This window comes from Pseudophryne corroboree, chromosome 6 (assembly GCF_028390025.1).
Source record: "Pseudophryne corroboree isolate aPseCor3 chromosome 6, aPseCor3.hap2, whole genome shotgun sequence".
NCBI classification, from domain to species: Eukaryota; Metazoa; Chordata; class Amphibia; order Anura; family Myobatrachidae; genus Pseudophryne; species Pseudophryne corroboree.
In genome coordinates, this window is record NC_086449.1 from 528,645,226 (window position 1) to 528,669,561 (window position 24,336).

The 24,336-nt window shown below is 48.0% G+C and overlaps 1 protein-coding gene across 3 annotated transcripts in view; it reads left to right on the forward strand.

The window, feature by feature from the left end:
* XPOT (exportin for tRNA) overlaps window positions 1-24,336 on the forward strand; it is a 288,220-nt gene that overhangs the window by 110,055 nt on the left and 153,829 nt on the right. For all 3 annotated transcript variants that reach the window (XM_063927565.1, XM_063927566.1, XM_063927567.1), the window contains 3 exons: window positions 6,039-6,257; window positions 8,237-8,421; window positions 15,758-15,926. In XM_063927565.1, the coding sequence (XP_063783635.1) occupies window positions 6,039-6,257; window positions 8,237-8,421; window positions 15,758-15,926 (573 nt within the window). The remainder of the gene's footprint in view (window positions 1-6,038; window positions 6,258-8,236; window positions 8,422-15,757; window positions 15,927-24,336) is intronic.

The window sequence follows — 24,336 nt, forward strand, 5'->3', positions numbered from 1 at the left end:
GTGCCTCCTCACCGAATTTTCAAATCTGCTTTACCAGCCTCTCCCCCAGGAAGGGAGATAGTTTTAGCTGCAATTCAAAAGCTGTGTCAACAGCAAGTGATTGTCAAGGTTCCCCTAGTTCAACAGGGGAAGGGGTACAAACCCTGTTTGTGGTTCCGAAACCGGATGGCTCGGTCAGACCCATTCTAAATCTAAAATCCCTAAACCTGTACTTGCAAAAGTTCAAATTCAATACGGAATCGTTCCGGGCAGTTATCTCCAGCCTGGAAGGGGGGGATTTTATGGTGTCACTGGTCATAAAGGATGCATACCTTCATGTCCCCATATATCCCCCTCATCAGGTGTACCTGAGATTCGCTGTACAGGGCTGTCATTACCAGTTTCAGACGTTGCCGTTTGGGCTTTCCACGGCCCCGAGGATTTTCACCAAGGTAATGACGGAAATGATGGTGCTCCTGCACAGGCAGGGAGTCACAATTATCCCATACTTGGACGATCTCCTGATAAAAGCGAGATCGAGAGATCAGTTGCTGAAAAGCGTGTCGCTCTCCCTGAGAGTGCTCCAGCAGCATGGCTGGATTCTAAATCTACCAAAGTCACAGTTGGTTCCAACGACTCGGCTATCGTTCTTAGGCATGATTCTGGACCCAGAACAAAAGAGGGGTTTTCTCCCGATGGAAAAAGCCCAGGAACTCCAGAACATGGTCAGAGACCTGTTAAAACCGAACAGAGTGTCAGTTCATCAATGCACTCGAGTAATGGGAAAAATGGTGGAGACATACGAGGCGATCCCCTTCGGCAGGTTTCATGCGAGGACGTTTCAGTGGGACCTTCTGGACAAGTGGTCCGGGTCCCATCTTCAAATTCATCAGAAAATAAGCCTGTCCCCCAGGGCCAGGGTGTCTCTCCTGTGGTAGCTGCAGAGTGCTCACCTTCTAGAGGGTCGCAGGTTCGGCATTCAGGACTGGGTTCTAGTGACTACGGACGCGAGCCTCCGAGGATGGGGAGCAGTCACACAAGGAAGAAATTTTCAGGGACTATGGTCGAGCCAGGAGGCTTGTCTACACATCAACATTCTAGAATTAAGGGCCATATACAACGGCCTACGACAAGCGGAGAATCTTCTTCGCGACCTATCGGTTCTGATTCAATCAGACAACGTCACAGCCGTGGCTCATGTAAACCGCCAAGGCGGGACAAGGAGCAGAGTGGCAATGGCGGAAGCCACCAGGATTCTTCACTGGGCGGAAAATCACGTAAGCGCTCTGTCAGCAGTCTTCATTCCGGGAGTGGACAACTGGGAAGCAGATTTCCTCAGCAGACACTATCTCCATCCAGGAGAGTGGGGACTTCATCAAGAAGTTTTTGCAGAGATAACAAGTCTTTGGGGACTTCCCCAAATAGATATGATGGCGTCACGCCTCAACAAGAAGATTCTGAGGTTGTGCCAGGTCAAGGGACCCTCAGGCAGTAGCGGTAGACGCCCTGGTGACACTGTGGGTGTTTCAGTCGGTCTATGTGTTCCCTCCTCTTCCTCTCATCTCAAAGATATTGAGAATCATAAGACGTAAAAGAGTTTGGACAATACTCATTGTTCCAGATTGGCCTCGAAGGGCCTGGTATTCAGATCTTCAGGAGATGCTCACAGAAGATCCATGGCCTCTTCCTCTCAGGGAGGACCTGTTGCAGCAGGAGCCCTGCGTATTCCAAGACTTACCGCGGTTACGTTTGACGGCATGGCGGTTGAACAACGAATCCTAGCTGGGAAAGGTATTCCAGAGGAAGTCATCCCTACTCTGATAAAGGCTAGGAAGGAAGTGACGGCGAAACATTATCACCGTATCTGGAGGAAGTATGTCTCTTGGTGTGAAGTCAAGAATGCTCCTACGGAAGATTTCCACTTGGGCCGTTTTCTCCACTTTCTACAGACAGGAGTGGATATGGGCCTGAAGTTGGGCTCCATTAAGGTACAGATTTCGGCCCTATCTATATTCTTTCAGAAGGAATTGGCTTCTCTCCCAGAAGTCCAGACTTTTGTAAAGGGAGTGCTGCACATCCAGCCTCCTTTTGTGTCCCCAGTGGCACCTTGGGACCTTAACGTGGTGTTACAGTTCCTAAAATCTCACTGGTTTGAGCCTCTTCAAACAGTGGAATTAAAATTTCTCACTTGGAAGGTGGTCATGTTGTTGGCCTTGGCATCTGCAAGGCGGGTGTCCGAATTGGCGGCTTTGTCTCACAAATGCCCCTATCTGATTTTCCATGTGGATAGAGCAGAGTTGAGGACGCGTCCTCAATTTTTGCCTAAGGTGGTTTAATTGTTTCATATGAACCAACCTATTGTGGTGCCGGTGGCTACGGGAGACTTAGAGGACTCCAAGTCCCTGGATGTAGTCAGGGCCTTAAAAATTTACGTAGCCAGGACGGCTCGGATTAGGAAAATAGAGGCACGGTTTGTCCTGTATGCGGCCAACAAGGTTGGCGCTCCTGCTTCGAAGCAGACTATTGCTCGCTGGATCTGTAACACGATTGAGCAGGCTCATTCTACGGCCGGATTGCCGTTACCAAATTCGGTAAAAGCCCATTCCACTAGGAAGGTGGGCTCTTCTTGGGCGGCTGCCCGAGGCGTCTTGGCGTTACAGCTTTGCCGAGCAGCATCTTGGTCGGGTTCAAACACCTTTGCAAAATTCTACAAGTTTGATACCCTGGCAGATGAGGACCTCATGTTTGCTCAATCGGTGCTGCAGGGTCATCCGCACTCTCCCGCCCGGTTTGGAGCTTTGGTATAAACCCCATGGTCCTTACGGAGTCTCCAGCATCCTCCAGGACGTAAGAGAAAATAAGATTTTAAACCTACCGGTAAATCTTTCTCCTAGTCCGTAGAGGATGCTGGGCGCCTGTCCCAGTGCGGACATATTTCTGCAAGGCTTGTATATAGTAGTTGATTACATAAGGGTTATGTTACAGTTAAGATCAGTCTTTGGCTGATGCTGTTTTGTTCATACTGTTAACTGGTTGCGTATATTCCAGGTTATACGGTGTGGATGGTGTGTGCTGGTATGAATCTTGCCCTTAGATTAACAAAAATCCTTTCCTCGTACTGTCCGTCTCCTCTGGGCACAGTTTCTCTAACTGAGGTCTGGAGGAGGGGCTTAGAGGGAGGAGCCAGTGCACACCCATTCTAAAGTCTTTAGAGTGCCCTTGTCTTCTGCGGAGCCCGTCTATACCCCATGGTCCTTACGGAGTCCCCAGCATCCTCTACGGACTAGGAGAAAAAGATTTACCGGTAGGTTTAAAATCTTATTTTTTCGACTGTGTGTAGTTTATATTTCTCCCCATGATTGTGTGGTTTTTCCGGCCACAATCCAGAAATTCTACTGGTAGGTTAATTGTCTCTGAACAATAATTAATCCTAGTTTTACATGTGGTCAGGGTAGACTAGTTGGGCCAAGTGGTTCTTATCTGCCGTCAAATGCTGGTTTATAAATATTGCTGCATCAGTGGTCATAGCAACTCAAAGCAGCATGGTGGTAGAAACCAATGGTTAGGTGCCACTGAAGGGATCATGGAGTAGATGATACTATTAGTAGAAAAGTCAAAGCACATGAGGAAAGAGGCGCCCTGCTTGTGAGATTTTACGTTCTAAAGGGCAGTTGCGGACATGGGTTGATACAGATGGGGTAGACCGTAGCATGGACGAGACTGTTACGCTGAGAGATTGCTGCGATTGGTGAAGAAGTGGGTCTTAAAAGCCAATTCGAAGTCTTGTAGAGAGGTTGGACAATATGATAGGGAGTGGGAGAGAATTCCAGATGTAAGGAGCACCGCGGCCAAAATATTGGCGACGGAATGGGAAGAAGTAATGGGTTGTCAGAAGAAGCTGCATTCATTTGGGTAGCGAAAAGGGTGTGAGTGTGAAGGGAGTTGAGGTCAGATGTAAAGAGGACAGGAATGGGTGAGGACTTTGTAAGTAAGTGTAACAAGCTTTGGTTTTTGAAAGGACAGAGAGGGGAAGCAGACGTAGTACGTTTGGAGAGGAAGATGACCCAGTCAGCAGCATGGAGAACAGATTAGAGTGGAGAGTGGTGGATGTTAGGGAGGCCAGATATGAAGTTACAGTAGTCCAATCTGAGATGACCAGTGGTGGATGAGGGTCTTATTAGCAACTAGGGTGAGCGGGTCTAATCTTGGAGATATTTATAAGATGGAAATGGCAGGACTCTGAAAGGCACTGAATTAGTGGTCTGAAGGAGTCAAGGATAACGCCAAGACAGCACACTTGGGGGCTAGAGGAGATGGTTATGCTGTCAATAGATCATTAAATTGTGGGAGGTGAGGTTATGCGGGAGGGTGGAAAGATTATTACATCAGTCGCAGCTCTGTTTAGTTTAAGAAAGTGTTGGGGCATACATGAAGAGATAGCAAGTCTCTTCCTAGCAAGAGATAGGAAGTTAAAGTTAGTGAGATGTATCAGGGGAGCGGTAAGCTGGGAGTGGAGATGGTGGGGGGCGGGTGCTAGGGTCTGGTCTAACCTGGGGTTTGAGGCTGGGAGGAGAAGTAGTTTTTAAAGACTGTTTATAGAGAGAAGGCACCACTGTAGGATGAGAGCGTACATTTGAAATTGAGAAAGTCTGCCTTAGAACATGATTTCCTCCACTGACGCTCTGAGTCCACAGCAGAAGTAAGGGATGCATTGTATAGAGAAGTGGCATGTTCAGAGCAGTAGAGCGAGAAAAGGGGAGAGAAGCGAGTCACGTAGGGAGGATAAGGAAGCTGTGTCTAAAGACTCAGTGTTCCACTTAGTTATGGTAGCCTTAGGAGATGGAGAAGGATAGAAGTTAAATGCAAGAAGGGGATGGTCTGAGAGGGGGAGTGGGGAATTGGTGTAGTCAGATCAAGTAGATGGCCACTCACATGGGAGGATGAGGCGGTCCATTGGGAGAGACCAAACAATTGTGATTTTGGAGGCAGAGGATTCTGTGGAGTCGTTGATTGGGATATTGAAGTCACCCTAAGAATATGGAGGGAAGATCTGAAGTAAGGGAGCCAGGAAGCAAAGTTGTAAAGGAATGTGGCGGGATGGTCAGGGGTCGGTAAATAACTACTCAAAAGTGAACAGGTTGGAAGAGGCGTATAGCATGGACTTCAAATGTAGAGAATGTAAGTGACAGTTCTGATGGTATTGTTTGATGGAAGTAACTGGAGGATAGAAAGACCCCAACAACACGGCAGCCCCCCCCCCCCCCCCCCAAAAGGAGTGTGCAGCAGAAGAAGTGGTGTCTGCGGGGTAAATCCAGGTTTTCAATGATGACTAGGAGAGGATTGGGTATAATATGCCGGCGGTCAGAATACAGACTGCGGCATCCCGATAATTAGAATCCCGACAGTGGAAGGTAAGTATACTTACCTCTTCCCGGCCCCCTAACCCTCCCTTCCTGTAGCCTAAACCTAATCCTGGTTGCTGTAGCATTGGGGTAAGATTCATTTGGAGGTGAGATGAATGAGAGCAGGGTTTAGTGGTGGGTAGTACTTACATACTGTACAGTGCTTGCAGAGTCCCAGTACTTGCAAATACAGCACATTGGGGGTAATTCAGACCTGATCGTATCAGCAAATTTGTTAGCAGTTGGGCAAAATCATGTGCACTGCATCGTGGGCAGATATAACATGTGCAGGGAGAGTTATGTTTGGGTGGGGTGTGTTCAAACTGAAATTGCAGTGTAACGATAAAGCAGGCAGTATTTACTATGCACAGAAACAAAATAACTCACCCAAATCTAACTCTCTCTCTCCAAATGTTATACTGTATCTGCCACACCTGCAGTGCACATGATTTTGCGCAACTCCTAACAAATTTGCTGCTACGATCAGTTCTGAATAACCCCCTTTGTCTTTATATCCTCTCCCCCTTATCAGTGCAGTAGGCAATGTTAACAACATTGTCACAAGCAGGACATGTTTGGATTTTCAGTAACCTTGCTTCAACAGACTTACTATGGCTTGTGGGCTTATTTTAATTCATGATTTTATTTCTACTACAGATGCTTAATGCACAACCGGAGAAAACGTTTATCCGTAACAAAGCTGCACAAGTGTTTGCCCTGGTTTTTGTTACAGAGTACCTCACAACGTGGCATAAATTCTTCTTTGATATTTTGTCTTTTGTGGGTCTTAACCCCCGTGGAGTTGACCTGTACCTCAGAGTCCTCATGGCTGTTGATGCAGAGGTAGTAGATCGTGATGTCATTCATACTCCAGAGGTAAGCAGTGTGCATTGAGAACTCATTTGAGTGTTTTGGGGGGTTTTGTTTCTTTCCTGAGAACATCAAATAAATCTATGTCCTCAAGGCTGGGGGACACTGGTCCATGGGTTAAATATTAAACTAAGGGCGGTGTCCTATTAGCTGTGGTTAGATACCGCTATCCTATTAGCCCCGTAGCCTGGAAGTTATTAGGGATTGTGCTTTGCGTGCCTGAGTCCCCGATAACTAGCCCCAGAAGACCTGTTATCTGACTGTAACACATGGGTCCGTGATGTTATCACGGATCCCTTATGCTGTCGTCCGGTAAAAATGGGCTGTAATTGGATAGCCCAATAGTATTAATGGGCTAAAAAGCCTTTTATTACTATGTGGTAAATCAACGCAACTAATAGGATACCACACTAGCTTTAAACCTAAGCTCCTCTCGCCTGCATCCCCAGGTTGCCAGTGTTCTTTAAGTGCCTTAGGAGTTAGGCATGTTTTGGGGGCTAAGCAGCTCTTGTTAGATAGTGTCATTTATATTTTGTTTGTAATTTTATTTACACTTAAGTTTTTTTTTTCCTTTAAATCAACTGATCTCTTCAGACAGGATCTTTTCCTAAACAGGAAAACAAATTCCCCCAGCACACCATAATGGACAAGCAAAAGAGACCTCTATTCTACATGGCGATAGTAATGCAGATATGAGATCTCAGTTTATTTGCAAATATATTGTCAGCCACAGCAAGGCATCTCTGTTCTGGTGGTCCTACACTACATGGTAATAGCACCTACTTTGGGTCATACTTTTATGTATTTCTAAATTGAAATCCAAATCCCCTGAAGGCACCCCAAAAAAAAATCCTCCAGTATGGAACTATGATGATATGCACACCTTCCAACTACTGATCCCATCCATGTCTCTCAATTTATTGGTCCTTCACAGCTGCAAGTAAGGGAGGGGTTAATCTATACTAGAAAAAAAAATAATAATTCCCCAGCACACAACAATGGATCAACAAATCAGATGTCACTCTTTCATAAAAAATCTGCTTGTTTAAAGTTATTAAAGCTAAATGTTTACTTATGTTTTGAACCGTGACTAAATATGGGCTTATTTAAGACTAATGGGCCCTGCACATTGAGCGATCCACCGCCGAGCTGCCCGACGGCGGATACGGGCAACCGAGGGGGGGGGCAGTGACGGGGGGAGTGAAGTTTCTTCACTTCCCCCGGCTCCATAGAAGTGCAGGCAAATATGGACGAGATCGTCCATATTGGCCTGCATGCACAGGCGATGGGGCATCAGCGATGAACGAGCGCGGGGCCACGCATCGTTCATCGCTGGTGCCTTCGCACTGAAAGATATGAACGTTCATATCTTTCACTAATATCGCGCAGTGTGTATGGCCCATCAGAGGCTGATACCTGGTACTCATGAATTGAAGAGGAACATTTTTAAAACTTCTGCAAAATATTCCCCTGACTGAGTTTAGCTTCAGAGCTACATTTACTCCCCTCCTCTCATTTCTATTTTTGTGCTTCATGTTGCTTTAAGACTACTTGTAGATTCAAACATCATCTCTTCACAAAGACAGCTGATTTTTATTGACATTGTAATAAACTGCATTCAATGTTTTAGATCTGTTTATATGTCCCTGTCTTTGTACCTGTTCAGTGTACTCCCCAGAACATCTTGCTAGCCACGCGGCATTTAGAAGTAGCTTGGGGGGGCAATTATTGCCCACTTGCTGGCTGGGCACGCACATAAAAGTGTCCAGTAATGAAAGCCAAAGCAAGTTGGGAAATGGTTAATATACCCTCTGCAATGTTCCTGTCACTTAAAGAAGTGGAATGGTTCTCTGTTACTGTGTCTGTCAAAGTAACGTAAACATAACGTGACCGGGTGGAGAGCCCATGAAATTTATTCTGGGGAGAACACTGCCATTTATAGAGCTGTCAAATCATATTCTTATGGCTACAACTTAATTTTCCAGGAAGCCCGCAGGAATACATTATTGAAGGATACAATGCGAGAACAGTGTATCCCAAGCTTAGTGGAATCATGGTACCAAATTTTACACACTTACCAGCACACTAACTCTGAACTGACGTGCCAGTGCCTTGAGGTGATTGGAGCTTATGTCTCTTGGATAGATCTTACGTTGATTGCGAACGACAGGTATGAATTCGTTATATTATGAACTTAAATATTGCATACCTGTGGTCATTGTTAGTCCATTAAAAGTGAGGTATGGCAAGTTGTAGGGCTTAGTGCAGTGATTTTCAACCTTTTCTTACTCGCGGCACACCGAACAATATTTTAAAATTGCCGAGGCGCACCATCAGTTCCCCACAGAAAAAAACAAAAAACACACATTGGCCCTCACAGTAAAAAAAAAAAACCAACAACACAGACACACACACACACACACACACACACACACACACACACACACACACACACACACACACACACACACACACACACACATCGCTACCCACATAAATCCTGTTGCTCCCCACATAAATCAATCACATTGCTCCCCACATAAATCCTCTTGCTCCCAACATGGATTATTCACATTATTCCCCCCATAAATCCGTATTCTCCCCACTTAAATCCTATTTCTCTGACGTCCTAGTGGATGCTGGGAACTCCGTAAGGACCATGGGGAATAGACGGGCTCCGCAGGAGACTGGGCACTCTAAAAGAACGATTAGGTACTATCTGGTGTGCACTGGCTCCTCCCTCTATGACCCTCCTCCAGACCTCAGTTAGATTTCTGTGCCCGGCCGAGCTGGATGCACACTAGGGGCTCTCCTGAGCTCCTAGAAAGAAAGTTTATTTTAGGTTTTTTATTTTACAGTGAGACCTGCTGGCAACAGGCTCACTGCATCGAGGGACTAAGGGGAGAAGAAGCGAACCTACCTGCTTGCAGCTAGCTTGGGCTTCTTAGGCTACTGGACACCATTAGCTCCAGAGGGATCGACCGCAGGACCCGTCCTTGGTGTTCGTTCCCGGAGCCGCGCCGCCGTCCCCCTTACAGAGCCAGAAGCACAAAGATGGTCCGGAAAATCGGCGGCAGAAGACTTCAGTCTTCACCAAGGTAGCGCACAGCACTGCAGCTGTGCGCCATTGCTCCTCATGTACACCTCACACTCCGGTCACTGATGGGTGCAGGGCGCTGGGGGGGGGCGCCCTGAGCAGCAATTAAAACACCTTGGCTGGCAAAATAATCACAATATATAGCCCCAGAGGCTATATATGTGATAAATACCCCTGCCAGAATCCATAAAAAAGCGGGAGAAAAGTCCGCGAAAAAGGGGCGGAGCTATCTCCCTCAGCACACTGGCGCCATTTTCTCTTCACAGTGCAGCTGGAAGACAGCTCCCCAGGCTCTCCCCTGTAGTTTGCAGGCTCAAAGGGTTAAAAAGAGAGGGGGGGCACTAAATTTAGGCGCAATATTGTATATACAAGCAGCTATTGGGAAAAATTCACTCAATATAGTGTTAATCCCTGCATTATATAGCGCTCTGGTGTGTGCTGGCATACTCTCTCTCTGTCTCCCCAAAGGGCTGTGTGGGGTCCTGTCCTCAGTCAGAGCATTCCCTGTGTGTGTGCGGTGTGTCGGTACGGCTGTGTCGACACGTTTGAGGAGGCTTATGTGGTGGCAGAGCAGATGCCGATAAATGTGATGTCGCCCCCTGTGGGGCCGACACCAGAGTGGATGGATAGGTGGAAGGTATAAACAGACAGTGTCAACTCCTTACATAAAAGGCTGGATGACGTAACAGCTGTGGGACAGCCGGCTTCTCAGCCCGCGCCTGCCCAGGCGTCTCAAAGGCCATCAGGGGCTCATAAACGCCCGCTCCCTCAGATGGCAGACACAGATGTCGACACGGAGTCTGACTCCAGTGTCGACGAGGTTGAGACATATACACAATCCACTAGGAACATCCGTTACATGATCCCGGCAATAAAAAATGTGTTACACATTTCTGACATTAACCCAAGTACCACTAAAAAAGGGTTTTATGTTTGGGGAGAAAAAGCAGGCAGTGTTTTGTTCCCCCATCAAATGAGTGAATGAAGTGTGAAAAAGCGTGGGTTCCCCCGATAAGAAACTGGTAATTTCTACAAAAAGTTACTGATGGCGTACCCTTTCCCGCCAGAGGATAAGTTACGCTGGGAGATATCCCCTAGGGTGGATAAGGCGCTCACACGTTTGTCAAAAAAGGTGGCACTGCCATCTTAGGATACGGCCACTTTGAAAATACCTGCTGATAAAAAGCAGGAGGCTATCCTGAAGTCTGTATTTACACACTCAGGTACTAGACTGAGACCTGCAGATAGTGCTGCTGCGGTGTGGTCTGTGACCCTGTCAAACAGGGATACTATTTTGCGAATAAGAGCATATTAAAGACGTCGTCTTATATATGAGGGATGCACAGAGGGATATTTTGCCGGCTGGCATCCAGAATTAATGCAATGTCCATTCTGTCAGGAGGGTATTAGAGACCCGACACTGGACAGGTGATGCTGACTTTAAAAGGCACATAGAGCCTTATAAGGGTGAGGAATTGTTTGGGGATGGTCTCTGGGACCTCGTATCCACAGCAACAGCTGGGAAGAAAAATTTTTACCTCAGGTTTCCTCACAGCCTAAGAAAGCACTGTATTATCAGGTACAGTCCTTTCGGCTTCAGAAAAGCAAGCGGGTCAAAGGCGCTTCCTTTCTGCACAGAGACGAGGGAAGAGGGAAAAAGCTGCACCAGTCAGCCAGTTCCCAGAATCAAAATTCTCCCCCCGCTTCCTCCGAGTCCACCGCATGACGCGAGGGCTCCACAGGCGTAGCCAGGTACGGTGGGGGGCCGCCTCAAAAATTTCAGCGATCAGTGGGCTCGCTCACAGGTGGATCCCTGGATCCTTCAAGTAGTATCTCAGGGGTACAAGCTGGATTTCGAGGCGTCTCCCCCCCGCCGTTTCCTCAAATCTGCCTTCCCGACAACTCTCTCAGGCAGGGAGGCTGTATTCTGTATTCCCAGCAGGGAATGTCAGCTCTTCCGGGCACTCAGGACTTGGAAGATTCCAAGAACCTGGACGTAGTCAGGGAATGTCAGCTCTTCCGGGCACTCAGGACTTGGAAGATTCCAAGAACCTGGACGTAGTCAGGGCCTTAAAAATTTATATTTCCAGGACGGCTGGAGTCAAGAAAACTGACTCGCTTTTTATCCTGTAGGCACCCAACAAAATAGGTGCTCCTGCTTCTAAGCAGACTATTGCTCGCTGAATTTGTAGCACAATTCAGCTGGACCATTCTGCGGCTGGATTGCCGCATCCTAAATCAGTAAAAGCCCATTCCACGAGGAAAGTGGGCTCATCTTGGGCGGCTGCCCGAGGGGTCTCGGCTTTACAACTTTGCCGAGCTGCAACTTGGTCAGGGTACCCTGGCTGAGGAGGACCTTGAGTTCTCTCATTCTGTGCTGCAGAGTCATCCGCACTCTCCCGCCCGTTTGGGAGCTTTGGTATAATCCCCATGGTCCTTACGGAGTTCCCAGCATCCACTAGGACGTCAGAGAAAATAAGATTTTACTCACCGGTAAATCTATTTCTCGTAGTCCGTAGTGGATGCTGGGCGCCCATCCCAAGTGCGGATTGTCTGCAATACTTGTATGTAGTTATTGCCTAACTAAGGGTTATTGTTGAGCCATCTGTTGAGAGGCTCAGTTATATTTCATACTGTTAACTGGGTATAGTATCACGAGTTATACGGTGTGATTGGTGTGGCTGGTATGAGTCTTACCCGGGATTCAAAATCCTTCCTTATTGTGTCAGCTCTTCCGGGCACAGTATCCTAACTGAGGTCTGGAGGAGGGTCATAGTGGGAGGAGCCAGTGCACACCAGATAGTACCTAATCTTTCTTTTAGAGTGCCCAGTCTCCTGCGGAGCCCGTCTATTCCCCATGGTCCTTACGGAGTTCCCAGCATCCTCTACGGACTACGAGAAATAGAAATAGAGTAAAATCTTATTTGTTCCCCACAGGAGAAATAAAAGCTGTATTCCCAGCAGGTGATAGTCAAGGTGCCCCTACTTCAACAAGTACGGGGTTACTATTCCACACTGTTTGTGGTACCGAACCGGACGGTTCGGTGAGACCCATTTTAAATTTGAAATCCTTGAACACATACAAAAATAAAATAAAAAAAAATTCAAGTTCAAGATGGAATCGCTCAGGGCGGTTATTGCAAGCCTGGAGGAGGGAGATTACATGGTATCCCTGGACATCAAGGATGCTTACCTACATGTCCCCATTTACCATCCTCACCAGGAGTACCTCAGATTTGTGGTACAGGATTGCCATTACCAATTCCAAACACTGCCGTTTGGACTGTCCACGGCACCGAGGGTCTTTACCAAGGTAATGGCAGAAATGATGATACTCCTTCGAAAAAAGGGAGTTTTAATTATCCCGTACTTGGACGATCTCCTTATAAGGCGAGGTCCAAGGAGCAGTTGTTGGTCGGAGTAGCACTATCTCGGGAAGTGCTACAACAGCACGGATGGATTCTAAACATTCCAAAGTCACAGCTGGTTCCTACCACACGCCTACTGTTCCTGGGGATGGTTCTGGACACAGAACAGAAAAAAAGTGTTTCTCCCGCAGGAGAAAGCCAAGGAGCTGTCATCTCTAGTCAGAGACCTCCTGAAACCAAAACAGGTATCGGTGCATCACTGCACACGAGTCCTGGGAAAAATGGTAGCTTCTTACGAAGTAAATTCCATTCGGCAGGTTCCATGCAAGAACCTTTCAGTGGGACCTCTTGGACAAGTGGTCGGGATCGCATCTTCAGATGCATCGGCTGATAACCCTGTCTCCAAGGACCAGGGTATCTCTACTGTGGTGGCTGCAGAGTGCTCATCTTCAAGAGGGCCGCAGATTCGGCATACAGGACTGGGTCCTGGTAACCACGGATGCCAGCCTTCGAGGCTGGGGGGCAGTCACACAGGGAAGAAATTTCCAAGGACTTTGGTCAAGTCAGGAGTCGTCCCTACACATAAATATTCTGGAACTGAGGGCCATTTACAATGCCCTAAGTCTGGCAAGGCCTCTGCTTCAAAACCAGCCGGTACTGATCCAATCAGACAACATCACGGCAGTCGCCCATGTAAACCGACAGGGCGGCACAAGAAGCAGGATGGCGATGGCAGAAGCCACAAGGATTCTCCGATGGGCGGAAAATCACGTCTTAGCACTGTCAGCAGTGTTCATTCCGGGAGTGGACAACTGGGAAGCAGACTTCCTCAGCAGACACGACCTACACCCGGGAGAGTGGGGACTTCATCCAGAAGTCTTCCAACTGTTGGTAAACCGTTGGGAAAGGCCACAGGTGGACATGATGGCGTCCCGCCTAAACAAAAAAGTAGATATTGCCAGGTCAAGGGACCCTCAGGCAATAGCTGTGGACGCTCTAGTGACACCGTGGGTGTACCAGTCGGTTTATGTATTCCCTCCTCTGCCTCTCATACCAAAGGTACTGAGAATAATAAGAAAACGAGGAGTAAGAACGATACTCGTGGTTCCGGATTGGCCAAGAAGAGCTTGGTACCCAGAACTTCAAGAAATGATATCAGAGGACCCATGGCCTCTACCGCTCAGACAGGATCTGCTACAGCAGGGGCCCTGTCTGTTCCAAGACTTACCGCGGCTGCGTTTGACGGCATGGCGGTTGAATTCCGGATCCTAAAGGAAAAGGGCATTCCGGAGGAAGTCATTCCTACGCTGATAAAAGCCAGGAAAGACATATGGATAGGGCAGAATTGAGGACTCGTCCCCAGTTTCTCCCTAAGGTGGTATCAGCTTTTCACTTGAACCAACCTATTGTAGTGCCTGCGGCTACTAGGGACTTGGAAGATTCCAAGAACCTGGACGTAGTCAGGGCCTTAAAAATTTATATTTCCAGGACGGCTGGAGTCAAGAAAACTGACTCGCTTTTTATCCTGTAGGCACCCAACAAAATAGGTGCTCCTGCTTCTAAGCAGACTATTGCTCGCTGAATTTGTAGCACAATTCAGCTGGACCATTCTGCGGCTGGATTGCCGCATCCTAAATCAGTAAAAGCCCATTCCACGAGGAAAGTGGGCTCATCTTGGGCGGCTGCCCGAGGGGTCTCGGCTTTACAACTTTGCCGAGCTGCAACTTGGTCAGGGTACCCTGGCTGAGGAGGACCTTGAGTTCTCTCATTCTGTGCTGCAGAGTCATCCGCACTCTCCCGCCCGTTTGGGAGCTTTGGTATAATCCCCATGGTCCTTACGGAGTTCCCAGCATCCACTAGGACGTCAGAGAAAATAAGATTTTACTCACCGGTAAATCTATTTCTCGTAGTCCGTAGTGGATGCTGGGCGCCCATCCCAAGTGCGGATTGTCTGCAATACTTGTATGTAGTTATTGCCTAACTAAGGGTTATTGTTGAGCCATCTGTTGAGAGGCTCAGTTATATTTCATACTGTTAACTGGGTATAGTATCACGAGTTATACGGTGTGATTGGTGTGGCTGGTATGAGTCTTACCCGGGATTCAAAATCCTTCCTTATTGTGTCAGCTCTTCCGGGCACAGTATCCTAACTGAGGTCTGGAGGAGGGTCATAGTGGGAGGAGCCAGTGCACACCAGATAGTACTTAATCTTTCTTTTAGAGTGCCCAGTCTCCTGCGGAGCCCGTCTATTCCCCATGGTCCTTACGGAGTTCCCAGCATCCACTACGGACTACGAGAAATAGAAATAGAGTAAAATCTTATTTGTTCCCCACAGGAGAAATAAAATAACAAATATTAGCCCCTACCGGTCAGCAGTCCTCCTCCCTGTCCCTCAGTGGCGGGGGTTCATAGTGGAGTGCTGCGAATACTGAGTATCGGGCGGTCTGGCAGGTGTGGATGTGGGTGGGCAAGGAAAGCTGTGTATGCAGGCAGGAACTGGAAGATGTGTATGCAGACTGGTGGACTGGCTGGGTGGTGAGACGCAGCGTCCGTGACCTATGATATCACACTGCCGCGTCTTCAAGGCATAGGTCACGGTCAGAGCACAACTGATCCTCTAAAAAGAGCCCAGGCCAACAGTTCACTCTGAAGGTGCAGGAAGCTGCTCTGGCTCCGTGGCACACCTTGCAACTGGTTAGGCACACTAGTGTGCCACGGCACACTGTTTGAAAAAGCCTGGCTTAGAGGAAGGGTTCAGATATAAGATGTACAGTGACACAATATCTTTGTGTGTTGGTGGTTGGTTTTGCTTTTTTTGTTGCTAGCCTAAGTTTAAATAGAAAACTGTCCATTGTCTATAACTGCAAGCTTAGGCACAAATCTGAAAGGCCTTGGTGACACTAATCAGAAATTGTTTATTGTAACATTGCCTGCTCTTTTAAGTTGTTTATTTTATACACTGTTTAGAACTATTATATGTGCTCACCCAAGCTTTGTGCTACAAGTTGGTTGCCTCACATCCTTCTGTACTGATCTTTCAGATTCATTAATATGCTGCTAGGTCACATGTCAGTGGAAGTCCTCAGGGAGGAAGCATGTGACTGCTTGTTTGAAATTGTAAATAAGGGAATGGATCCAATTGACAAAACCAAATTGGTGGAATCGTTGTGTCAAGTGTTACAGTCTGCAGGATTCTTCAGCATTGATCAGGTTAGTGACACTATTTGATTTGCTGCCTATATATTGTTTCTTGATATCCTTAAACTGGGCATACATTATACAATTATCTCACCGATAATCTACCAGATCTGGCTGGTTGGAATGAAAATCTGGTAATTGATGAGAACAAATGACAATCAACCATTTGCTACCAAATACTGGAAAATTGACAAAACTTGTCCGTTATTTAACCAATTTGTATGAACAACCGTTTTTGTCTATTTTCCAGTGTTTCGGTGCAAATGGCCGATTTGTCATTTGCCCTCATCCATTACCAGATTTTCATTCATACCAGCCAGATCTGTCAGATTATTTGACAGATAATTGTATAGTGTATGCCCAGCTTTCTGCCTCTCTAGCTACTGCCCGATCTATTTCCTCTTTGCCTTTAAACTGTTGGAACAACTTTGAAAAAGGTGGGTTGATATAGCTCCTGGGCGCAATTCAGGTATGTGCAAGCCTCGCTGTATCAAAAAGGGTTATCACAAACCCAAGGTAGGTCACACTGTGTGTGTAATGGTATGATACATGTAGATGCTAACCTGTTTCTAAATTGAGTATGTGGGAAATGATATATACCGTGTGAGGGTAAATACATTTCTCTAACGTCCTAGTGGATGCTGGGGACTCCGTAAGGACCATGGGGAATAGACGGGCTCCGCAGGAGACTGGGCACTCTAAGAAAGATTTAGTACTACTGGTGTGCAATGGCTCCTCCCTCTATGCCCCTCCTGCAGACCTCAGTTAGAATCTGTGCCCGGACAGAGCTTGGTGCATTTTAGTGAGCTCTCCTGAGCTTGAAGGACGTGACCGCAAAACATTATCACCGTATATGGCGAAAATATGTTGCCTGGTGTGAGGCCAGGAAGGCCCCGACAGAGGAATTCCAGCTGGGCCGGTTCCTGCACTTCCTACAGTCTGGAGTGACTATGGGCCTGAAGATTGGGGTCCATAAAGGTCCAGATTTCGGCCCTATCAATTTTCTTTCAAAAGGAACTGGCTTCTCTTCCTGAAGTTCAGACGTTTGTTAAGGGAGTGCTGCATATGCAGCCCCCTTTTGTGCCACCAGTGGCACTTTGGGATCTCAACGTGGTGTTGGGTTTCCTGAAATCCCACTGGTTTGAGCCACTTAAGACCGTGGAGCTAAAGTATCTCATGTGGAAGGTGGTCATGCTATTGGCCTTAGCTTCGGCTAGGCGTGTGTCAGAATTGGCGGCTTTGTCATGTAAAAGCCCCTATCTGGTTTTCCATATGGACAGGGCAGAATTACGGACTCGTCCGCAATTTCTGCCGAAGGTGGTGTCATCTTTTCATTTGAACCAACCTATTGTGGTGCCTGCGGCTACTCGTGACTTGGAAGATTCCAGGTTTGCTTGATGTAGTCAAGGCTTTGAAGCTCTATGTAGCCAGGACGGCTGGAGTCAGGAAGACTGACTCGCTGTTTATCCTGTATGCATCCAACAAGCTGGGTGCTCCTGCTTCAAAGCAAACTATTGCTCGCTGGATCTGTAGCACGATTCAGCAGGCTCATTCTGCGGCTGGATTGCCGCATCCAAAATCAGTGAAAGCCCATTCCACAAAGAAAGTGGGCTCTTCTTGGGCGGCTGCCCGAGGGGTCTCGGCATTACAGCTTTGCCGAGCAGCTACTTGGTCGGGTTCAAACACATTTGCTAAGTTCTACAAGTTTGATACCCTGGCTGAGGAGGACCCTGTGTTTGCCCATTCGGTGCTGCAGAGTCATCCGCACTCTCCCGCCCGTTTGGGAGCTTTGGTATAATCCCCATGGTCCTTACGGAGTCCCCAGCATCCACTAGGACGTTAGAGAAAATAAGATTTTACTCACCGGTAAATTTGTTTCTCGTAGTCCGTAGTGGATGCTGGGCGCCCGTCCCAAGTGCGGACTTTCTGCAATACGTGTATATAGTTATTGCTTAATAAAGGGTTATGTTATGTTGGCATCCATTGTTGATGCTCTGTTGTTCATACTGTTGACTGGGTAAGTTTATCACAAGTTATACGGTGTGATTGGTGTGGCTGGTATGAGTCTTACCCTGGATTCCAAAATCCTTTCCTTGTAATGTCAGCTCTTCCAGGCACAGTTTCCTTAACTGAGGTCTGGAGGAGGGGCATAGAGGTAGGAGCCAGTGCACACCAGTAGTACTAAATCTTTCTTAGAGTGCCCAGTCTCCTGCGGAGCCCGTCTATTCCCCATGGTCCTTACGGAGTCCCCAGCATCCACTACGGACTACGAGAAATAGATTTACCGGTGAGTAAAATCTTATTTTCTCTAACGTCCTAGTGGATGCCGGGGACTCCGTAAGGACCATGGGGATAGACGGGCTCCGCAGGAGACATGGGCACTTTAAGAAAGAATTTAGTTCCTGGTGTGCACTGGCTCCTCCCTCTATGCCTCTCCTCCAGACCTCAGTTTGATACTGTGCCCAGACGAGCTGGGTGCTTTTCAGTGAGCTCTCCTGAGCTTTGCTGAGAGAAAGTAGTATTTTGTTAGGTTTTTTATTTTCCGGAAGATCTGCTGGCAACAGACTCCCTGCATCGTGGGACAGAGGGGAGAGAAGCAGCCCTACTCTCTGAAGCTAGGTCCTGCTTCTTAGGCTACTGGACACCATTAGCTCCAGAGGGATCGTTACGCAGGATCTCACCCTCGCCGTCCGGTCCCAGAGCCGCGCCGCCGTCCCCCTCGCAGAGCCGGAAGACAGAAGCCGGGTGAGTATGAGAAGCAAAGAAGACTTCAGGCGGCAGAAGACTTCGTGTTCTTCACATGAGGTAACGCACAGCACTGCAGCTGTGCGCCATTGTTCCACACACACCTACACATACTCCGGTCACTGTTAGGGTGCAGGGCGCAGGGGGGGGCGCGCCCTGGGCAGCATTTGGGACCTCATATGGCAAAATAAGCATATATGCAGCTGGGCACTGTATATATGTAAGAGCCCCCGCCGGAATTACATTTTAAGCGGGACAGAAGCCCACCACCGAGGGGGCGGGGCTTCTCCCTCAGCACTCACCAGCGCCATTTTTTCTCCACAGCACTGCTGAGAGGAAGCTCCCCAGGCTCTCCCCTGCTGATACACGGTAGAAGAGGGTTGGAAAGAGAGGGGGGGCACATAATTAGGCGCCAAAACTATACTTACAGCAGCTACTGGGTTAACATTAAGTTACTGTGTTATTCTTTGGATATATAGCGCTGGGGTGTGTGCTGGCATACTCTCTCTGTCTCTCCAAAGGGCCTGGTGGGGGAACTGTCTCCAGAAAGAACATTCCCTGTGTATGTGGTGTGTCGGTACGCTTGTGTCGACATGTCTGAGGAGGAAGGCTATGTGGGAGAGGAGCGGGAGCAAATGAATGAAGTGTCTCCGCCGACACCTGATTGGATGGATATGTGGAAGGTTTTGAATGATAATGTTAATTCCTTGCATAAAAGATTTGACAAGGCTGAGGCATTGGGGCAGTCAGGGTCTCAACCCGTGCCTGACCCTATGTTGCAGGGACCGTCAGGGTCTCAAAAGCGTCCACTATCACAGATTGTTGACACAGATACCGACACGGATTCTGACTCCAGTGTCGATTACGATGATGCAAAGTTACAGCCAAAATTAGCTAAGTCTCTTCGATATATGATTTATAGCAATAAAAGACGTTTTGCACATCACGGAGGAAACCCCTGTCCCGGACAAGAGGGTGCATATGTATAAGGGAAAGAAGCCTGAGGTAACCTTTCCCCCCCTCACACGAACTGAATGAGTTATGTGAAAAGGCTTGGGAATCTCCAGATAAAAAACTGCAGATTTCCAAACGGATTCTTATGGCGCATCCTTTCCCGCCAACGGACAGGTTACGATGGGAATCCTCCCCTAGGGTGGACAAAGCTTTACCACGCTTATCCAAGAGGGTAGCCCTGCCGTCACAGGATATGGCTACCCTCAAAGATGCTGCTGATCGCAAGCAGGAGGTTACCCTGAAGTCCATTTATACACATTCGGGTACCTTACTAAGACCGGCAATCGCGTCGGCCTGGGTATGTAGTGCTGTACCAGCATGGACGGATACCTTATCTGAGGAGATTGGTGCCCTAGATAAGGATACTGTATTATTGACCCTGGGGCATATTAAAGACGCTGTCCTATATATGAGAGATGCTCAAAGAGACATTAGTCTTTTCGGTTCTAGAATAAGCGCTATGTCGATTTCGGCCAGAAGGGTCCTGTGGACTCGGCAATGGACAGGTGATGCCGACTCAAAAAGGCATATGGAGGTTTTACCTTACAGGGGTGAGGAATTGTTCGGGGAGGGTCTCCCGGACCTGGTCTCCACAGTTACAGCTGGAAAGTAAAGTTTTTTGCCTTATATTCCCTCACAGCCTAAGAGAGCACCGCATTATCAAATGCAGTCCTTTCGATCACAGAAACAAGAAAGTGCGAGGTGCGTCCTTTCTTGCCAGAGGTAGAGGCAGAGGAAAGAAGCTGCACAACACAGCTAGTTCCCAAGAACAGAAGTCCTCCCCGCCCTCTACGAAATCCACCGCATGACGCTGGGGCTCTAATGGCGAAGCTGGGCCTGGTGGGGGCACGTCTTCGAAGTTTCAGCCACATGTGGGGTCACTCCCAGGTTGATCCCTGGGCAATAGAAATGGTGTCTCAGGGATACAAGCTGGAATTCGAAGAGATGCCTCATCGATATTTCAAATCGGCTCTACCAGCTTCCCCCCAAGAGAGGGAAATAGTGTTAAAAGCAATTCAAAAATTGTATCTTCAACAGGTGGTGGTCAAGGTTCCCCTCCTTCAACAGGGAAGGGGTTATTAATCGACCATGTTTGCAGTCCCGAAACCGGACGGTTCGGTCAGACCCATATTGAATTTAAAATCCCTGAACCTATACCTCAAAAGGTTCAAGTTCAAGATGGAATCGCTAAGAGCGGTCATTGCAAGCCTGGAAGGGGGGGATTTTATGGTGTCTCTGGACATAAAGGATGCATACCTTCATGTCCCCATTTATCCACCTCATCAGGCGTACCTGAGATTTGCGGTACAGGATTGTCATTACCAATTTCAGACGTTGCCGTTTGGTCTCTCCACGGCACCGAGAATATTCACCAAGGTAATGGTGGAAATGATGGTGCTCCTGCGGAAGCAAGGTGTCACAATTATCCCGTACTTGGACGATCTCCTCATAAAAGAGAGATCAAGAGAGCAGTTGCTGATCAGCGTATCACTTTCACGGGAAGTGTTACGGCAACACGGCTGGATTCTCAATATTCCAAAGTCGCAGTTGGTTCCTACGACTCGCTTGCCTTTCTTGGGCATGATTCTGGACACAGACCAGAAAAGGGTTTATCTCCCGATAGAAAAAGCCCAGGAACTCATGACCCTGGTCAGGAACCTATTGAAACCAAAACAGGTGTCTGTGCATCACTGCACTCGAGTCCTGGGAAAGATGGTGGCATCATACGAGGCCATTCCCTTCAGCAGGTTCCATACGAGGACTTTCCAATAGGACTTACTGGACAAGTGGTCCGGGTCACATCTTCAGATGCATCGGTTAATCACCCAGTCCCCCAGGGCCAAGGTGTCACTGCTATGGTGGCTGCAGAGTTCTCACCTTCTCGAAGGCTGCAGATTCGGCATTCAGGACTGGGTCCTGGTGACCACGGACGCAAGCCTCCGAGGTTGGGGAGCAGTCACACAGGGAAGAAATTTCCAAGGTCTGTGGTCAAGTCAAGAGACTTGCCTTCACATCAACATCCTGGAACTAAGGGCCATATACAACGCCCTACGTCAAGCGGAGACCTTGCTTCGCGACCAACCGGTTCTGATCCAGTCAGACAATGTCACCGCAGTGGCTCATGTAAACCGCCAAGGGGGAACAAGGAGCAGAGTGGCGATGGCGGAAGCCACCAGAATTCTTCGCTGGGCGGAGAATCACGTAAGCGCACTGTCAGCAGTGTTCATTCCGGGAGTGGACAACTGGGAAGCAGACTTCCTCAGCAGGCACGACCTCCACCTGGGAGAGTGGGGACTTCATCAAGAAGTCTTCAAGCAGATTGCAAGTCGGTGGGAACTGCCACAGGTGGACATGATGGCATCCCGCCTCAACAAAAAGCTACAGAGGTATTGCGCCAGGTCAAGAGACCCTCAGGCGATAGCTGTAGACGCACTAGTGACACCGTGGGTGTTCCAGTCGGTTTATGTATTTCCTCCTCTTCCTCTCATACCCAAGGTGCTGAGAATCATAAGAAAAAGAGGAGTGAGAACAATACTCATTGTTCCGGATTGGCCAAGAAGGACTTGGTATCCAGATCTGCAAGAAATGCTCACAGAGGACCCATGGCCTCTGCCTCTAAGACAGGACTTGTTGCAACAGGGGCCCTGTCTGTTCCAAGACTTACCGCGGCTGCGCTTGACGGCATGGCGGTTGAACGCCGGATCCTAGCAGAAAAAGGCATTCCGGATGAGGTTATTCCTACGCTGATAAAGGCTAGGAAGGACGTGACTGCTAAACATTATCACCGTATATGGCGAAAATATGTGGCTCTGTGTGAGGCCAGGAATGCCCCTACGGAGGAATTCCAGCTGGGCCGTTTCCTTCACTTCCTACAGTCGGGAGTGGCTTTGGGCCTAAAATTGGGTTCCATTAAGGTCCAGATTTCGGCCCTGTCTATTTTCTTTCAAAGAGAACTGGCTTCTCTGCCTGAAGTTCAGACGTTTGTAAAGGGAGTGCTGCATATTTATCCCCCTTTTGTGCCTCCAGTGGCACCTTGGGATCTTAACGTGGTGTTGATTTTCTTGAAGTCACACTGGTTTGAGCCACTTCAAACCGTGGAGTTAAAATATCTCACGTGGAAGGTGGTCATGCTGTTAGCCTTGGCTTCGGCTAGGCGTGTGTCAGAATTAGCGGCTTTGTCACATAAAAGCCCCTATCTGGTTTTCCATATGGATAGGGCAGAATTGCGGACCCGTCCACAATTTCTGCCAAAAGTGGTATCATCTTTTCATATGAACCAACCTATTGTGGTGCCTGTGGCTACTCGTGACTTGGAGGATTCCGAGTTACTAGATGTGGTCAGGGCTTTGAAGATTTATGTAGCCAGAACGGCTAGAGTCAGGAAAACTGAGTCGCTGTTTATCCTGTATGCATCCAACAAGCTGGGTGACCCTGCTTCAAAGCAAACTATTGCTCGCTGGATCTGTAACACGATTCAGCAGGCTCATTCTGCGGCTGGATTGCCGCTGCCAAAATCAGTTAAGGCCCACTCCACAAGGAAGGTGGGCTCTTCTTGGGCGGCTGCCCGAGGGGTCTCGGCATTACAGCTTTGCCGAGCAGCTACTTGGTCGGGTTCGAACACTTTTGCAAAGTTCTACAAGTTTGATACCCTGGCTGAGGAGGACCTCTTGTTTGCTCAATCGGTGCTGCAGAGTCATCCGCACTCTCCCACCCGTTTGGGAGCTTTGGTATAATCCCCATGGTCCTTACGGAGTCCCCAGCATCCATTAGGACGTTAGAGAAAATAAGATTTTACTTACCGGTAAATCTATTTCTCGTAGTCCGTAGTGGATGCTGGGCGCCCATCCCAAGTGTGGACTTCTTCTGCAATACTTATATATAGTTATTGCTTAAATAAGGGTTATGTTATAGTTGCATCAGGGTGGATCTGATGCTCTGTTGTTGTTCATACTGTTAACTGGGTAAGTTTATCACAAGTTATACGGTGTGATTGGTGTGGCTGGTATGTATCTTGCCCTGGATTACCAAAATCCTTTCCTTGTACTGTCAGCTCTTCTGGCACAGTTTCTCTAACTGAGGTCTGGAGGAGAGGCATAGAGGGAGGAGCCAGTGCACACCAGGAACTAAATTCTTTCTTAAAGTGCCCATGTCTCCTGCGTAGCCCGTCTATCCCCATGGTCCGTACGAAGTTCCCAGCATCCACTACGGACTACGAGAAATAGATTTACCGGTAAGTAAAATCTTATTTTAAATAAAGGTTTCCAGAGCGTTACATAAACAATATAATAAGTAATAAATCAAGCTGTTTCACTAGTATAAAATCATACAAGTTGATAAAAACACAATGAATTAGCAAAAGTGCAATGTGCCTGCATGATACCTTTGTATAAAACTGGATAGGAGAAAATGCTCGTTTGCCTCTGAGCTTCTCCTCTACCCCTCGGAGACTTAACAGCAGCCATCTTTGCAGGCTTGGAAGTCTCTGGGAACTCTGGGTCCAGTCTACCTGTATACCTCTCCGGAGTCAGGTTATACAGCGCTAAAACCCTACTACCCACAAAAATCGCATGCTGCCTGGGCTGCACATTGTTCACTGTTTTTACTGTGTGTAATACAAGTCCCTGCAGCTATGTCTAGCAGAAGCAAGGGCAACAAGCAGCCT